Source organism: Dipteris shenzhenensis, chromosome 32 (assembly GCF_047967505.1).
Source record: "Dipteris shenzhenensis isolate YYH24624 ecotype China chromosome 32, Dip_SZ_1.0, whole genome shotgun sequence".
NCBI lineage: Eukaryota > Viridiplantae > Streptophyta > Polypodiopsida > Gleicheniales > Dipteridaceae > Dipteris > Dipteris shenzhenensis.
In genome coordinates this window covers 29,159,337-29,177,910 of record NC_141627.1, presented here as the reverse complement: position 1 = coordinate 29,177,910, position 18,574 = coordinate 29,159,337, and the positions used below count along the sequence as shown (strand labels likewise).

At 42.8% G+C, this 18,574-nt stretch overlaps 1 protein-coding gene across 1 annotated transcript; it reads left to right on the top strand.

Annotated features, from left to right (window-relative positions):
* The first annotated feature begins 10,117 nt into the window (after positions 1 to 10,117).
* LOC147880575 (respiratory burst oxidase homolog protein A-like) lies at positions 10,118 to 18,374 on the top strand. Its single transcript, XM_087370551.1, has 15 exons — positions 10,118 to 10,846; positions 10,943 to 11,102; positions 11,323 to 11,371; positions 11,535 to 11,648; positions 13,328 to 13,741; positions 14,668 to 15,054; positions 15,221 to 15,316; positions 15,406 to 15,521; positions 15,654 to 15,756; positions 15,853 to 15,923; positions 16,057 to 16,216; positions 16,426 to 16,590; positions 16,703 to 16,831; positions 16,979 to 17,057; positions 17,576 to 18,374. The coding sequence occupies exons 1-15, from the start codon at positions 10,270 to 10,272 to the stop codon at positions 17,683 to 17,685; spliced, it is 2,730 nt and encodes a 909-aa protein (XP_087226677.1). The 5' UTR covers positions 10,118 to 10,269; the 3' UTR covers positions 17,686 to 18,374.
* The last annotated feature ends 200 nt before the right edge of the window (positions 18,375 to 18,574 follow it).

Below are 18,574 nucleotides of genomic sequence, written 5' to 3'. Positions count from 1 at the left end.
TTAGTAAGATCTAGTTTAGTTCCTATTTGGGTCAAACAAATTTAGTAAGATCTGGGTTAGTTCCTATTTGGGTCAAACATTCCTAACTACATCATTAACCTAAGACCTAACCCTAGTCCCCAGTAACCTAGTCAACTTGACCGACTACTCGCAAACACCCACTTTCACTCCAACCCAAAAAACCAACACTACCCTAAGACCCTTTGCAGGGCCAAAAATGTGATTAGTACTAGTAAGTGCGGGGATGGAGGCGAATTAAGCTTAGGTATTGGGCATCCGAATGAGCCATTCACAACGATTAAGCTAAGATATTGGGCATTTAATCGATGCGCGGACTCTAGCAAGGTCGTCTTCTCGCTCCTTCGACTCACCACCTCTAGCTCCTCCACCTCACCTCTATCTCTCTCCCTCTCTACTACTGCTCTCTCTTTCTCTCTCTCTCTCTCTCTCTCTCTCTCTCTCTCGCACGCGCGCGCGCACACACACACACACACATCCACCTCGAAGACACCTCTTCATTTTCATCCCTAAGCTTAATCAAAGCATCACTAACGCTTCATTTTCCTACATTCCTCCTTGGCGGGTGTTGTTCGACATGCAGCAGCTCCTCGGAACCATGACGGGAATTTTCTTTGCAAAATTAGGGATGCAATGGAAGTGATTCGGGGAGAAAATCATGAATAGATTGGATGCAACAAATTTTTGAATTAAAGCGACCCATTAAACAATGGGATGGACATAAATGGGGTAGATGTGAACCTCCTACTTATTGAAATGAATGCATCTAGTGTTTCTAATGGGGTAGATGTGTATATAACTTTTTAAAGTGCTAATGGGCTATGGAAAGATGGGGATTTTTGGGCTACCCTTGGTGGGAAGGTCTTAGTGATGATTCCTCTTTTTGGCGGTGAAAACGGGCTATGGAAAGATGGGAATTTTTTTGCCTACCCCGGGTGGGAAGGTCTTAGTGATGATTGTTCTTTGCAAAAGAGCAAAATAATATTAAGGGTATTTTTGGCCTACCGTAGGTGCAAGTCTCTGTAAAGGCTTTGCACTAGAAACAAAAATGGGGATTTGTGTATTTTTGCCTGGTCATAGTAACGTGTTTCCTCCCAAAGAAACAAAATTGAGAGGGATGGAATTTGGAAAATGCACCCTTATTTATTCGTTTCTAATTGGTTGGCGGGCATTGTGTAGTGGTCCATTATGTCCTGGTTAAGTGTGGGAATGGGTGCCATGTGTTGGAGTCCAACATGTGGTGTTGTTGCTAGCTGTGATCTAGGAATGGAGTCTTTCCAAGCGCACAATTTGAAAGGAGACAAGAGGTTGCTTTTAAAGAGATGGTCCATGCTTCCTACTATTCACAGCATTCATTGCTTCCTGTTGTTGATCACATATGTTGCTTGCTTAGTTGTTGTTAAGGAGGCTTGAGCAATGGCCGGATCGAAAGAAACCCCTCAATCGATGGACATTGGTAGTGGGACATTCACGAAAGGTGTCATGCACCTTTTCTAACGTGCACATGCGTGGTGCATAGGTGCAAAATATCCCATTTGTGGACCATCATGGAATGGTTACACATCCTAAGTTGATTGATTTTTGTATCTATGCAAGGTTTCATGTCTATCAGGACCATTTGGGTGTCTATGCAATATGCTAAATTTCCAATTTGTGCACATGCATGATGCATAGGTGCAAAAAAATCACAACAAAAAATCACAACTGTGGTCGTCATGGAATGGTCTCGTGTCAAATGGGAATACAACTTTGCATGGTATTAATTTGACCTTTTAAATATCCTTGTAGAGTTTCATATCCATTGGAGAGGGTTTGGGTGGATGGGGATGCAAAAGTTCCCAAATTTTACACATCCATGTTGCATAGGTGCAAGGAAATCTCATGTGGACCGTGATGATCTGGATGGTCAAAAGTCAGAGGGGAATACAACTTGGTACATATATTTACTTGACTAATTTTTGTCTCCTCGCAAATTTTCATGTCCATCAAAGACCATTGGGGTGGATGGGAATGTGAAATTTCCAATGTCTGCACATCATGGCATGGCGTACAGGTGCAAAAATCAAAACTGTAGACTCTAAAAAAAGGGCTAAAGTCTTGCTCCATGAGCTGACTATATACAAAAAATACACCAAGAATATTACTAAAGGATTTAATGCAATTATTAAGGTGGCATTGTACTGAAATGGATGGAGATGCATAATTAGAAAGAAAATGATACCTTATCTTGTACCAAATGGCAAACAAAGCAAAGGTCTAAAAGGAGTTTTCTTGATAAATTTTTTGGGTTCAAAAGTGGAAGAAACATGGATGATAATGATGATGGCAAACAGTTTGCAAGTTTTATGAATTTTTTATTTTTCTTATTTTTATAAACAATATTTTACAAGAGGGTAGTTTTGTGTATCTTTCATTTTTTAATATGTAAATATTAAAGAATACCACCTTTAGAGGGTGGATGATGGTGCCTAGTCTCATTGAACTCTATTGTCAATTGTGGATGGGGGGATCTAAATATCAACTAAAGACAATTGATGTCAAGGAGGGATTTTGAATGTGAACTAAATAGACTAGAAAACATTTAGTGTTAGACAAAGTCACCTTGACGAGTTTCTTTGGGTATGCTAATGGTGAGATGAAGTCTACAAAAAGGTGAAGAAAAAGTTAGGGTGAGATGTTGAAGCCAACACCTAAATTTAGCTCTTAAGCATAGGGAGGCTATAATTGCTAAGATGAAAGAGGAAGGTGTGTGGGTTTGGTCTATGTTGAATAGATCAATTTGGTCTCTTAAAACTCACAAATAGAAGGCTAGGTGGGCATAGCTTTGAAAATAGCATTGGTAGAGTCATCTACAAGGGGATTGGAATGCGGCCAACTAATAAGGAGATTGACGGTGCAAACGCCTTGAGCGCTTTTGCTTTGCTTTAAAGCACTAGGGTACTCTCTCTCTCTCTCTCTCTCTCTCTCTCTCTCTCTCTCTCTCTCTCTCTCTCCCCCCCCCCCCCATGAATTATCTTTTTTCTCTTTCAATGATTGCAGACCTTTTTGGATGGGCCATGCCCTTGCGGCGGCCCATCCATGGTGGAAGGTTAATAGAGATATATTTCCAAGATTATGATCGCCATGTGATGTCCAAGCTTTCTGTCCCTTATTATGCCAAACCACTATGGTAGCTCTGAGTAACAAAATGATTCATTTAGCTTTGTCATTCTCCACACCGCTTTGGTAGTTGGGAGTACCTTCATGCATTATATAGCTTTGTCATTCTTACACCAGATGGGTCATTTAGCTTTGTCATTCTGCACACCACTTTGGTAGCTAGGAGTGCCTTCATCCATTATATAGCTGTGTCATTCTTGCATCAAATGGGGAGACTTTTCCTCTCTCTCTTTCTCTCTCTCTCTCTCTCTCTTTTTGAGAGTCTTTCTAGGGATGTGCATTCTCTTTGTTAGCTTGTCATGTAATCTCTAAGCGGGGACATAGTCAACTTGTCATGCAATCTCTAAGTGACGTCCAAATGCATATACATGGGTGTTACTAAGAAGGGTCCATGCTAATCATTTTTGTATCAAATAACTTCTTTGGGTATTTGCAAGTGGTCAGTCAAAGCTGCCATCGTATCTGCTCTTTTCTAAAATTCATATTTACCACTCTAGTGATGATTCTCAGCTCGAGTGAGTTGCATCTGATTCCTAATTTTGTGAAGAAAATTTGAATAGGGTATATGAGAGTTTGGGTGGAGAGGTTGCTCCATGATAGGAAGGCTAGAGAGGGTCATTTAATTTGTTGTTTACATGCTTGATAAGGGAAGTAGTTTGTGTTGATTAATTTCTTTGTGTTGTTTATTAGCCTGGATGGAGAGACAAGGCGGAAAGGAGCCTTGGACGAAGCCCAAAGGGATAGAGAAGTCATGAAGGGAGCCGGGAGGGAGAGGAACTCCAGAGGGAGAGAGAGAAAGGACCAAGGGAGCCTCGAGGGAGAGGAAGCCCGAAGGGAGAGAGAGGAAGGACGAGTGATGAAGGAGTAGGGAAGGGGCATGGGGAGGTCCTTTCGGGGAGGAAGACGGCCGGATTCTATGTGTACGTACGTACGTGGTCTCTGGATCGTTCAAATGTGTACGTAAGTGGTACAGTCAAAGCAAAGCTGCCGTTGAGCTATCCTTCTCTTGAAGTTCTCGGTATCGTTCCAATGTATTAAGGTCTTTCTTTCGTGCTTAAAACTTGTAGGGGATCAGTCAAAACGGCCATGCCATGCTAATGTTCTCTGTATCAGCTCAACTGTTTATGGGTGCCCCATCACCATCTACCGACTGTGGAACTAGGCAGTTTGAGCTTAAACCTTTTTATTGACACCTAGAACGTGGTCCAGGTGCTATGGTTACATGCGACCTATTTTATCAATTCATCCCTTCCACGTTCCAACATCGCTCTCCCTGTTGACCAAGAGACCCCGCAAGGATGACAGCTTGGTGAAGAAGTCAGGAATTCACAAGCATTCCAAGAAAATGTTTAAGAAAGGGTTCCAGGCTGTAGCTAACTCAAGCATATGAAGAGGGTAAGAATGACAAGGGCATCATTTCGGACTTCGACATCATGTGCTTTGGTTGTGCATGCAAGTTATTTTCTTTTGCATTTGATTCCACCTGTCTTGAGAACGGTGAGGGTTTCGTTTGTTCGATATCCAATTCAGAAGATCCTCGTCGCTGATCCAGACTAAAAAGGGAGTATAAGGTGTCAAATAAACATTGACATGCGATGGGCCAGACATGAGAAGGGTGGACGCATCCAATACTGAAGCGTTGTCACTTTTGCTTCATTGGTGTAGTGATCCCTCAATCTACTCACCTTTCACGCCTCCCCCTTGTGACCTTATCACCTCATTGCCTCCATTTTCTTTTCCATCTCATAGTTTTATCGTTTACTCCCACTCTTGGTTTTATTATGTGTAAAAGAGAAATGGCTGTGCAATAGTAAGGTTCTCTTCCTTTCAACTAGTTGTGTTTCATATCTTGGTGAGGGTATTCGTGGTCTCATATCCTACTGAGGGTATTGTTGGCAAAACAAAATGGATGCCACTATTGTCGTCAAAAACCACACATGACTTCTAATAGTAGCGCAATTAATTATGGCTAAGGTTGTGTAGGCATCCCTAGGAATTCCCAACGAGTCCTGCCTTCTCTCACTTGAAAGCATTCTCCATCGTTATGAAGTACAACCGTTGCGTTGGCCTTGGCATTTACAATCTCGCTTTGTACTACATGCTATCCCCACACGCGTTCACAACAACTCACGAATCAATCGATCACTTGGAAATTGCATCTAATCTAATGAATCACCAACATGGAGCCATTGAAACTTGCATCTAATATGACAAATCACCCCCAGCATGTTACTGATGATCTTGAAACTTAGAGCAACTATTACCATAGACATTTGTCCATGGAGTTAAATGGACCGCCTCTGTTATTTCTGAGTTGCTTACATCTCCTTTGTTGTCAAACGTTTTAATATGAGTTGGAGTTTCCTAGCTTTATGCGCCTTTATATTTAGGTTAATGTTAAGGTTCTCTTGAGCTTTTTATTGCATAGCATTCAAATTTTGTTCCACCAACATGTTGTTAGTGTAACATCGCTAAGGGAAGATTAATTGGGACTTGCCCATGCTCAATAAGGAGGGCAATTCCCATTGTGCCTTCCTCACGCATTCCCTTATTACCTGTATTATGAATTTCCTTATATGTATCATGAAAGGATAAATTTGCCTCATATTTATAACACACACATGACCTTAACTTAGTTTGTATTAACAACATCGTAAGCTACAAAGTTCCACTCATTGTCGGCCTTCCTAGGTCGAATCATAAGTGTTAAGCCACTTGTACTTCATTTCATAGTGTCTTTTACGATCATTGAAAAAATGTCCACTTGATTACAGGAACTGGTATTGCGAGCACAAAAGAAGAAGCAAGAATAAGAACCAATGCAAATGAGATTGAACATCTCCCCTCCTAAATACTCTAGGTTCTAAAGCATTAGTGCCAACAACCTTAGAACCATACAACTCCAATGCACTCCCAATGTATTGTTTCACATTTGAGGGGCAAGTTCTTGCTAAGTATGGAACATTCAAGGCAAGAGACGCTTCATATGCTACATACATGCGGGTTGACTTGACTGATGCTGATTGCTGTTGTGTGAAACAATCACCTTGCATGTTTCACATGCGTATGTGTTCCACCTGAAAGACATCCTCAAGGTTGATGGATTTTACAGAATAGAGGGGCCAACGATTGCAAAAAGAACCTCGGAGAAGGTGGGGCATGCTCTGTGTCATTGCGAGTAGATGCAACCACCATAGTGAACCTTTCCATGGTACCCTTTCACGTGTTCCAAAAAAATCCATCAGTGCGTATTTGCCATGGGTTTCTTAGCTACTGCAAATCGAGAGAGAATCCTTCACTGGCTATGTTGTTATGGCAACTATTGCATTCCTAGTTGTGAAGATAGACCTCGATAGCCCATTGTCTAATCAAATCATCATAGGCAATGGACCAAACCCCGAAGACCGTGCAATAGTAAGGCATCTTCTCTTTTTGGATTTGGTTTTTTTTAAAAGGTTGTGGTAAGCTCACATTGTGTTCTCCTCCTTTGTAGTTATCCTTCGTGGTGGATTGGAGGCCAACCCTCACACATATGGTTCAAGAATTCATTGATGATGGGATTGTGATGTATGTGGCAAAAAACATTTATTTTATATGTGCTCGCCATACCTTGGCCATTTTTTCTGACCTCAGCTACGACCAAAAGATCCTACAATAGTGTTCTTGCAAAGTTTCATGTCCACATCAGAGACGACTGGGGTGTCCAAATTGGCATGCAAATTTTCCAAATTTTTCACATGCATGGCTCATAGGTGCAAAAAAATCCCATTTGTGGACCACCATGGAATGGTTTAGTGGGATATGGACATGGAGCTTTGCACGGGTCTTAATTTGAATAATGTTTGTATCCTCACAAGGTCCCATGTTGATCGGAGACCCTTTGTGTGGATGGGCATGCAAAATTCCCAATTTGTGAACATGTGTGGCACATAGGTGCAAAAAAATTACAACCATGGACTGTCATGGAATGTTCAGGTGTTGAAACTTTGCACACATTTAATTGACTATGTTTTGTGTCCTTGCAAAGTTTCATGTCGATTGGAGACCATATGGGTAGATAGGCATGCAAAATTCCAAAATTTGTGCACATGCATGGTACATAAGTGCAAAAAAATCCCATTCATGGACCATCAAGGAAATCAGATGGGCATGCAAATTTTCATGGTTATTAATTTAACTAATTTTCATGTCTCAAAAAGTGTCATGTCCTTCAGAGACCGTTTGGGTGGATGGCATGCGAAATTCTCAATTTGTGCACATGCGCGGTGCATAGGTGCAAAATATCCCATTTGTGGACCATCATGGAATGGTTACACATCCTAAGTTGATTGATTTTTGTATCCATGCAAGGTTTCATGTCTATCATGACCATTTGGGTGTCCATGCAATATGCCAAATTTCCAATTTGTGCACATGCATGATGCATAGGTGCAAAAAAATCACAATTGTGGTCGTCATGGAATGGTTTCATGTCGAATGGGAATACAACTTTGCATGGGTATTAATTTGACCTTTTAAATAGTAGAGTTTCATATCTATTGGAGAGGGTTTGGGTGGATGGGGATGTAAAAGTTCCCAAATTTTACACATTCGTGTTGCATAGGCGCAAGAAAATCTCATATGTGGACCGTGATGATCCGGATGGTCAAAAGTCAGAGGGAAATACAACTTGGCACATATATTTACTTGAGTAATTTTTGTCTCCTTGCAAATTTTCATGTCCATCGAAGACCATTGGGGTGGATGGGAAGGTGAAATTTCCAATGTGTGCACATCATGGCATGGTGTACAGGTGCAAAAATCAAAACTATAGACTCTAAAAAAAGGGCTAAAGTCTTGCTCCATGAGCTGACTATATACAAAAAATACACCAAGAATATTAGTAAAGGATTTAATGCAATTATTAAGGTGGCATTTTACTGAAATGGATGGAGATGCATAATTAGAAAGAAAATGATACCTTATGTTGTACCAAATGGCAAAAAAAGCAAAGGTCTAAAAGGAGTTTTCTTGATAAATTTTTTGGGTTCAAAAGTGGAAGAAACATGGATGATAATGATGACGGCAAACAGTTTACAAATTCTATTAATTTTTTATTTTTCTTATTTTTATAAACAATATTTTACAAGAGGGTAGTTTTGTGTATCTTTCATTTTTTAATATGTAAATATTAAAGAATACCACCTTTAGAGGGTGGATGATGGTGCCTAGTTTCATTGAACTCTATTGTCAATTGTGGATGGGAGGACCTAAATATCAACTAAACACAATTGATGTCAAGGAGGGATTTTGAATGTGAACTAAATAGACTAGAAAACATTTAGTGTTAGACAAAGTCACCTTGACAAGTTTCTTTGGGAATGCTCATGGTGAGATGAAGTCTACAAAAAGGTGAAGAAAAAGTTAGGGTGAGATGTTGAAGCCAACACCTAAATTTAGCTCTTAAGCATAGGGAGGCTATAATTGGTAAGATGAAAGAGGAAGGTGTGTGGGTTTGGTCTATGTTGAATAGATCAATTTGGTCTCTTAAAACTCACAAATAGAAGGCTAGGTGGGCATAGCTTTGAAAATAGCATTGGTAGAGTCATCTACAAGGGGATTGGAATGCGGCCAACCAATAAGGAGATTGAGGGTGCAAACTCCTTGAGCGCTTTTGCTTTGCTTTAAAGCACTAGGGTACTCTCTCTCTCTCTCTCTCTCCCCCCCCCCCCCCCCCCCCCATGAATTATCTTTTTTCTCTTTCAATGATTGCAGACCTTTTTGGATGGGCCATGCCCTTGCGGCGGCCCATCCATGGTGGAAGGTGAATAGAGATATATTTCCAAGATTATGATCACCATGTGATGTCCAAGCTTTCTGTCCCTAATTACGCCAAACCACTATGGTAGCTCTGAGTAACGAAATGGTTCATTTAGCTTTGTCATTCTCCACACCGCTTTGGTAGTTGGGAGTACCTTCATGCATTATATAGCTTTGTCATTCTTACACCAGATGGGTCATTTAGCTTTGTCATTCTGCAAACCACTTTGGTAGCTAGGAGTGCCTTCATCCATTATATAGCTGTGTCATTCTTGCATCAAATGGGTAGACTTTTCCTCTCTCTCTTTCTCTCTCTCTCTCTCTTTTTGAGAGTCTTTCTAGGGATGTGCATTCTCTTTGTTAGCTTGTCATGTAATCTCTAAGCGGGGACATAGTCAACTTGTCATGCAATCTCTAAGTGATGTCCAAATGCATATACATGGGTGTTACTAAGAAGGGTCCATGCTAATCATTTTTGTATCGTTCATATTTATCAAATGACTTCTTTGGGTATTTGTAAGTGGTCAGTCAAAGCTGCCATCGTATCTGCTCTTTTCTGAAATTCATAGTTACCACTCTAGTGATGATTCTCAGCTCGAGTGAGTTGCATCTGATTCCTAATTTTGTGAAGAAAATTTGAATAGGGTATATGAGAGGTTTGGGTGGAGAGGTTGCTCCATGATAGGAAGGCTAGAGAGGGTGATTTAATTTATTGTTTACATGCTTGATAAGGGAAGTAGGTTGTGGTGATTAATTTCTGGGTGTTGTGTATTAGCGTGGATGGAGAGACAAGGCGGAAAGGAGCCTTGGACGAAGACCAAAGGGATAGAGAAGTGATGAAGGGAGCCGGGAGGGAGAGGAAGTCCGGAGGGAGAGAGAGAAAGGAACAAGGGAGCCTAGAGGGAGAGGAAGCCCGAAGGGAGAGAGAGGAAGGACGAGTGATGAAGGGGCATGGGGAGGTCCTTTCGGCCGGATTCCATGTGTAGGTACGTACGTGGTCTCTGGATCCTTCAAATGTGTACGTAAGTGATACAGTCAAAGCAAAGCTGCCGTTCCGCTATCCTTCTCTTGAAGTTCTCGGTACCTTTCCCATGTATTAACGTCTTTCTTTCGTGCTTAAAACTTGTAAGGGATCATCAGTCAAGACGGCCATGCCATGCTATTTTTCTCTGTATCAGCTCAACTGTTTTTCATCACCATCTACCGTCGCTCCCCAGCTCACGGCGTCTCTTTTTCTTTAGCCTTTTGCAATCCCTCTTTGCCTTCTCCTGCTCACTCGATCCGCCTCCCAGCATGTCATTGAGACGAGGACGTAGCTTCAACAAGGTTCCCTCACCCCGTCAAGATCTTACCGCCTCGCCCAGCTCCTTAGAGATTGCCAGTGTTCAGGAGAGCGACGACAGCCAGCGCTTCGTCGAACTTATGCTGGACGTCAATGACGATTCTCTTGTCGTCCGTAGCGTCTTGCCCACCCACGATGCCCCTGAAGCCACGCTTCTCTCTGATGGCATGCACATGAAGCCTATGAGCAGGTCCTTTAACATGAAGACACCGTCTGCTCGGCTCAAGAAATTCTCGCAGGAACTCAAATCTTTCTCACAAGAGCTCAAGTCCGAGCTGAAGCGCTTCTCTTTCAAGCACGCTTCGATCGTCAACGTCGCACGGACACCAGTTGCAGCTGACATCCAGAAGCACACGCCTCTCGGAAGAAACGACTCCCAGGCTGCACAAGCTCTACAAGGCCTCAAGTTCATAAGCAAAACATCAGGCCCAGGGGACCAGAAAGCGTGGAAGGCTGTGGAGGAGCGATTCTTGAGCCTCACCTCTCCGGACGGGACGCTGGCCAGGGCAGATTTCGGGCAATGCATAGGTAATATCCGAATAAAATTCGGCAATATGAAAGTGACAAGTAGAGCGATCTCCGTTTGGATGGTTAACTAAGGAGACATACGAGAACTTGTGGCAGGGATGAAAGACTCAAAGGAGTTTGCAGGCGCGCTATTCGACGCTCTCACAAGGCGGGAAGGCCGCAAGGTGCAGAGCATCAGCATGGATGAACTCCACGAGTACTGGAAACAGTTGACGAACCAGGATTTCGATTCACGTTTGGAACTCTTTTTCGACATGTAAGGGTGCTCAGCTTGTTTTGTGTTTTGTTTTGAGACCGGCTTTCTATGTGTGGCACTTACACCCAGCAACATCTCATCGAAAGCTCGTTCCCCCCACCCCTGTATATTAGGGAGAAAATTATGTAGCATTTGAGAGGGTAATATCATCAGGACGTTGGTGAATTGCCTAAGCTTGGCCCAGCTCTGTTTGATGGAGCGCGGATGGTTGATTTTGCAGGGTCGACAAGAATGGAGACGGGCATATTTCGGAGGAAGAGATAAAGGAGGTAGGTATATATAGGCGATGTATACGGTGCAAATGGTTGGCACGTTTGAGGTAGGAAGGGGGGTGAGGTGTGTGAATGTGAGTGCGTTGCTGGGCGGTGCGTGGGTGTGGATTGTGTATAATATAGAATGCGGTAATATAAAGAAAGCTATCGGTTTGAGCAGTTGATAAAGCTGAGTGCGTCTGCGAATAAGCTGTCGAAATTGAAGGAGCAAGCGGACGAGTACGCGGCGTTGATAATGGAGGAATATGATCCAGACAACAGGGGCTATATCGAGGTAAAGAACTTGCAATTCCAAAGTTTGCCCTTCCAATCCGACCTTTTCAATTAAGAAATTTGAGCGCTAAAGCTTTCTCGCTGTGTGATCTAATGGATGCTGGAGAAGCTTGATCTCGAGAGCGTACTATGCCTGCTTATATAATAGCAGAGAGCTTGTCACTTGAGAACGAACTGCTTTGACTTTACGCTCTTCATGAACTGAGCAAACGATATTGGCAATTGGAAAGGTTCCATAGCTTCAAGCGACATTGCGTGCTAGTGCTTCAATCTTGCCATCGTAGAAGCAACTGTCTGAACTGTAACTTAGAGCTCATTCACAGGGAATGTATGGTTTTGATCTTCACTCTCACCCTTATTTGGCTTTCTCCATAGTCTTAGGCTTGGAGAAGGAGCTCCTGTCAACATCTAAAGAATGCAATGCATTTCCACCAACACGAACTAAATCTACTGGATGCCAAAAGGTAGAAGGTTGCGTGTATGTTCACCTTACTCATAGCAAGTACTGAAGTTGCTTGTAAGTTCACCTTACTCATAGCAAGTACTGATGAAGCTCCCACTAAAATCGCAGAAACCTTGATGTTAAGCTGGGAAAGAACCGTCCCTTCAACTTTGGGACTCCTCAACCATTCGCATCCCTTTATCTGTTGCCATTTCTTGACACTCTCTCCGTTGCAGGCTGAAACTTTCCTCTCTGCAGGTACATCGCCGTGGAAATTTTTACTAAGCCTGAAGATACTTAGGGAATCCATCATTTTTGTTCCATTGCAGCTATTGAAAACGTGAAGTCAGACATTCAATGGTCAGGAAAATTTCAGATCTCTTCAAGTGTTTCGTTTGCAAAGATGCCGTAGATTTTTGCAGGCTGCAAAATGTTGAGTGTTAAGTTGAGCATCGCAGGAAAAGAAAAAGCTTGTAAAAACAGAATGACTAGCTGCTGCATGAACTAGTGCCACTGAAATCAAATCTTGTCATGGTAGAATCTAACTGTTTGAACTGTTAGGCTGTGTAGATTAGATGAAAGAGTTCTGAGAGATGGAAATGATGACCCAAATGAGAGAGATGTATAAGTAAATTGTGTGATGGGTGTACTGTGCAGCTATGGCAGATGGAAAACGTTGTTGTCATTGTAGAATCAACTGTTTGAATTGAACTGTTTAAGCTGTGTGGATTAGAAGAAAGAATTCTGAGAGATGGAATTGGTGAGCTAATGACTGTAGAATCAACTGTAGATTAGATGATCAAAGAGTTAATGGGTGACCAAATGAGAGAGATGAATAAGTAAATTGTGTGATGGGTGTACTGTACAGCTATGGATGGAAACGTTGTTGTCATTGTAGAATCAATTGTTTGAACGGTTTAGGCTGTGTAGATGAGAAGAAAGAGTTCTGAGGGATGAAATAAGTGAGCTATAGATTGTAGAATCAACTGTTTGAACTGTTTAGGCTCTGTAGATAAGATGAAAGAGTTCTGAGAGGAATGGTCCAAATTTGTTTAAGAAAATAAAGAAAAGAGTTCTGAGAGATGGAATGAGTGAGCTAACGTGATTGTAGAATGAACTATTTGGACTGATAAGGCTGTGTAGATTAGAGTGAAAGAGTTGGGAGAGATGGATCAATTGGTGAGCAAAAGAGAGATGAAAGTAACTGATAAATTGTGTGATGGGTGTGCTGTGTGCAGCTATGGCAGCTGGAGACGTTGTTACTACAAAGGCAGACATACAAGAGGGCCCAAAGCGTATATTACAGCCAACTGCTGAGCCAGCAGCTGCCTGTGCCACCCAGCAGCCCATGGACAAGATTCTCACGCAGGACGAGCTTCTTCCTCCAAGATAATTGGCCAAGAGTTTGGGTGCTCCTTCTCTGGTTGCTGGCTATGGCTTCCCTCTTCACATGGAAATTCATCCAATACAAACACCGTTCGTCTTTTGCCGTAATGGGTTATTGCCTTTGCATCGCCAAAGGCTCTGCTGAAACTCTCAAACTCAACATGGCTCTCATCCTCCTCCCTGTCTGTCGTAACACCATCACTCGCCTCCGCCTCACCCGCCTCAACTCCTTCGTTCCCTTCGACGACAACCTCAACTTCCACAAGGCACGCATCAACTCCTGGTTTTAGCTGCTTCTTCTTCCATGATTGCTTCTTCTCTTGGTTTTTGCTATTAATCATAAATCTTCTCTTGGTTTTTGCTATTAATCATGGATTTCTCTGGTTGTTTCATCTCTGATCGATGATAACTAATCGATGGCGTGGCGTCTTCTTTCTTGATCGAGTACCGGATTTTCTATTCTTCCATGATCTGTGATTTCTGATCTCTGAGTATGGTGTTGATAACTGATCAATTGCATCCTCCTCCTTGATTTTCTCCTGGGGGGTCACTATGCATAAACCCTCTATATCACGTGTGTTCAAGGCCTATATTTAAAATCCCTTATATGTAAAATTTTCATTAATAAAATGTACCCCTTTTCTATACAAATCTATAAATTTTTTCCAAAACTATTTAAAATAGTCCCTTATGTATATTTATTTCTGTAAATTTTAGAAATAAAAAATATCCTTCTGTTGAACTCACGTGATAGGGTTACATATGATGAGTGACCCTCCCAGATTTTCTCTTCTTCGAGTTGTGATTCATTCGGAGAAGGAGTTGTTTCTTTGATCTCTAGCGTTCATAACTGATCAATAGCGTCCTCCTCCTTCATCGACTCTGGTTTTCTTTTCTTCGATCTGAGATTTCTGAAGAGTTGTTTCTTTGGTCTCTGAGTATGGCGTTGCTTCTTTGATAGATTCTCATCGACAGCTTTCCTGCTTTCTATCTCTAATCCTCAATTTTCAATCTGCCATTAATTACAATGTCACTGCTTTATTATATTCGATCATTGGTTTTTTTATGTACTCTTTCACCGATTTTGTCTTTTTCGTCGACTTCTTCAATCTAGTCACAGTGAATTCCTTTGATCTCTGATTTTAGTCATCTCTGACCATTTCCATCTCTGACTATGGAGCTCCTCTTGCAGATTATCGCGATCGGTGTAACCGCTGGAGTGCTCTTCCACGCCGGCATGCACGTCACCTGCGACTTCCCGCGCATCGTGTCCTCCCCTGAGTCTAAATTCCAGCCTATCGCTCGAGATTTTCCTCACGACAGACGGCCCACCTATGGAGAGATCCTTGCTACGCTTGAGGGGCTCACCGGCATCATCATGGTCGTGCTCATGTCCATCGCGTTCACCCTCGCCACGCGCTGGTTCCGTAGAGGCCTTGTGAAGCTTCCCCCGCCATTCTCGAGACTTACGGGCTTCAACGCGTTCTGGTATTCGCATCACTTGTTCGTCATCGTCTACATCTGCCTAATTATCCATGGGTGGTTCCTCTTCCTCTCGCATGGATGGCGCGCCAAGACGGTAACTCTTTACCTCAGGTGCAAAAAATTACGGTCTTGGAAGATTGAATCACTTGCATGATTGCTACACTGTTGTCGGACTCTCGATCGCAAAACCCACGAGGGATTCTGACGTACACGGAACTTTTTGTGCCTCTTCCTTATTGGTATGCCTTTTGCGTCTGCAGACCTGGATGTACATTGCAATCCCAGTGCTAATGTACGCAGGTGAACGGGCATTGAGATTCTTCAGAGCAAGCGATCAGTCCGTTCGTGTGATCAAGGTAAAGAGTGATTCCCAAATATGTTTCCTACACTCAAGACAGTTCGCACCTAAGTAGATTAATCTGAACAGTGCCTGTCTATTGTCCAGGCTGCAATCTATCCAGGAAATGTTTTGTCGCTGCAATTTTCAAAGCCCCGAAACTTCAAATATAAAAGCGGGCAGTATATGTTCGTAAAATGCCCCGCCGTTTCTCCTTTCGAATGGTGAGCTACACAGCCTTGGGATTGATTATAGAACCTTCTTCGTCATTGTTTATAGTTTGCTCGAGCACAATCCTGTTGCACGTTGAATTTATTTTAACCTCAGTCCTATCCATTGGCCATTGGAACATCCAGGCACCCCTTTTCCATCACGTCCGCCCCCTCCGACGATTTTGTGAGCGTCCACATAAGGACACTAGGTGACTGGACGAATTCACTGAAAACGGTTTTCCAGGAGGTAAGATTTATCACGCTACCGTTTCATTCTGCGTGATCTTCGATACCGTCACGACTATGCTCATGCAAAGTTATCCAAATTAAATCTATGTTACAGGTGTGCGAGCCTCCGATGGGAGGCAAGAGCGGACTGCTTAGGGTTGAATATGCCATCGACGATGAAAAGAGGTTCGCATGTAGCTCTAATTCCTCCATCTGGAATAACTATGGACATAAAACTTGATGTTTGCTGATGTCCATGACGAAGTGACTTTTGCTGAGCTCGATTTTCATTCTTGTTTGCATGATTTTCCTTGTCCAGAATTCCGAAAGTCGTTATCGATGGGCCTTACGGAGCTCCGGCACAGAATTACAAAAATTACGATGTCCTGCTACTCGTAGGGCTTGGTATCGGTGCAACGCCGTTTATTAGTATTCTGAGGGATATGCTGAACAACATCAAACTACAAGAGCAAGACTCGGTGAGTACATTCGTCATCGGTGCAATTATATAATAGCATCTGCGATCGGAGTACATTCGTCATCGGTGCAATTATATAATAGCATCTGCGATCACGACTCCGCCATGTCGAAGGTGCTTTCGTAGGGAATATTACGTGTGCGTTTTCGAAGTTGCTTTCGTAGGGGAGGTGAGATCAGGAATCGCTATTGACCCCTGCTTCCACGGCAGGCTTCACGTTCGGATTTGAGCACAGATGATTCATCCACAGCCAGTAAGAAAAAGGGCAACTATGCGTGCCCTACGCAAGCGTACTTCTATTGGGTTACACGAGAGCAAGGCTCCTTTGACTGGTTCAAGGGGGTCATGAACGAAGTGGCAGAGGGTGATCAAGAGGTGCGTGCGCGCTTGCTTTTGTCCCTTCATCCTGTGAGGTTGTTTTGGGAGTCGAGGCCATACGCCAAAGATCCGAGCAAGGTGATCAATGCGGTGAGGTGTTTTTTTGCAGGGAGTAATTGAGATGCACAACTACTTGACCAGCGTCTACGAAGAAGGTGATGCCCGCTCAGCTCTAGTAACAATGTTGCAGACCCTGAACCATGCGAAGAATGGAGTGGACGTTGTGTCAGGCACGAAGGTGAGGGACAAGTCATAGCAATTCGACAGTGGATGAACGATGGGAGAGATGATCACTCCAGAAATTTGATACCGGGCTTAGAATATATAAGTTGTGTCTGCGGCCAGCAAAAGTATTGATTTTTGGTGTGGTTGAAAAATCTTACAGGCTCGCACTCATTTTGCAAGGCCGAATTGGAAGAAGGTTTTCTCAAAGATGGCCGCAACGCACAAAGGTGCCACAGTGGGTGAGTATCTGTCTCACAAAAAATTTGGCGACACGCTCAAGCAGACGATGGCATAAACAGAATGCGGTTACGTGCGCAGTACCTTACTTCATGTTTCAATGCTTCGATTACGTGCGCAGTAGCTGATTAGCTTCTTGCTTCGATTGCTGATTAGCTTCTTCCTTCGATTGCTGTTTCAATGCTTCGTTTACGTGCGTAATAGGTGATTAGCTTCTTGCTTCTTTTGCTGATAAGCTTCGATCCTTACTTCGATTGCTGTTTCAATGCTTCGATTACGTGCGTAGTAGCTGATCAGCTTCTTGCTTCGATTGCTGGCTAGCTTCTTGTATCAATGCTTCGATTTATACGTGCGTAGACGCTGGTTAGCTTCTTGCTTCGATTGATGATTGGCTTCTTACTTCGCTTGCTGTTTCAATGCTTCGAGTACGTGCGTAGTAGCTGATTAGCTTCTTGCAGCTTGGCTTACTGATTAGCTTCTTATAAAGTCGAATATTGTTGTTTCAATCCTGATGACGCAGGAGTGTTTTACTGTGGAGCGCCGGTGTTGGCTGTGGAGCTGGGCGCATTAGCGGTGGAGTATTCACGCAAGTCTAAGACACGATTCGACTTCCACAAGGAGAATTTCTGAGACGTGAATGTCATCAGCTTAATTGATGAACTCCGAGTGCGAGCAGCGTGGTGAAATCAACAAGTCATCGAGCGTCATCACAAAGCTTGTCGCCCTTCTTACAAACATATAATCAGTTGCGCTCAAAGCCCATGTTGTGCAGACTGCCAGGCATCCGAAAGCTTCGAAGGAGACGGGTTAGAGAACCACTCCCCGGGTGTCAAGGTTAGGATCCTAGGCTCCCTTTCATTTCAAAAGGAATACAATTTAAGACTTTATTTATACATATCGATGGGAGCTTAAGATGGTTGCACTTTATCATTATAAGAGAGGCCGGAAGGAGGGCTTCCACATGGCATTGCCCTTTTAGTGCAACCTCACAAATAAGGAATATCAAGATATAGAGAAGAGATAATTATATACTTGTAGGTGGTGTTGTTTAGTCTTTCTTACAATGTCATGCTAAAGGGTAGACACACATTCTAGTCTCAAGTTTGGGATTAGCCTGCTTAATATATAGTAAGAAGTTTAAGTAAGGAATACGTACCCCCAAATTGAATTTGAGTACTCCCCCAGTATGGAGTAGGTTTGTCGCAAGTTTAAGTAGGCAGTGCATATTGTGAGGTGAAGGAAGAAATCGAGAAGGAAACTTTAGGTGCTATGGGAACACCTTGGGAGATGTGTTTCCAATACTTGTGACATCGATGCAGTTGAGCTGATGATTGTATGTTTCCTTGAAGAAGGAATGATTATCGTTTCCTTTATTATAGAATGCTCCGCCATCCAAAATAAACTTGATGTCCCCTTGTCCTTGTTATTGATAGGCCTCTCTTTGAATACTTCCTTCGCGATTTGTGGTGCTTAATAGTCACTTTCATAGCTCTCAAGCCTTTCACTAATCGTTTAACCT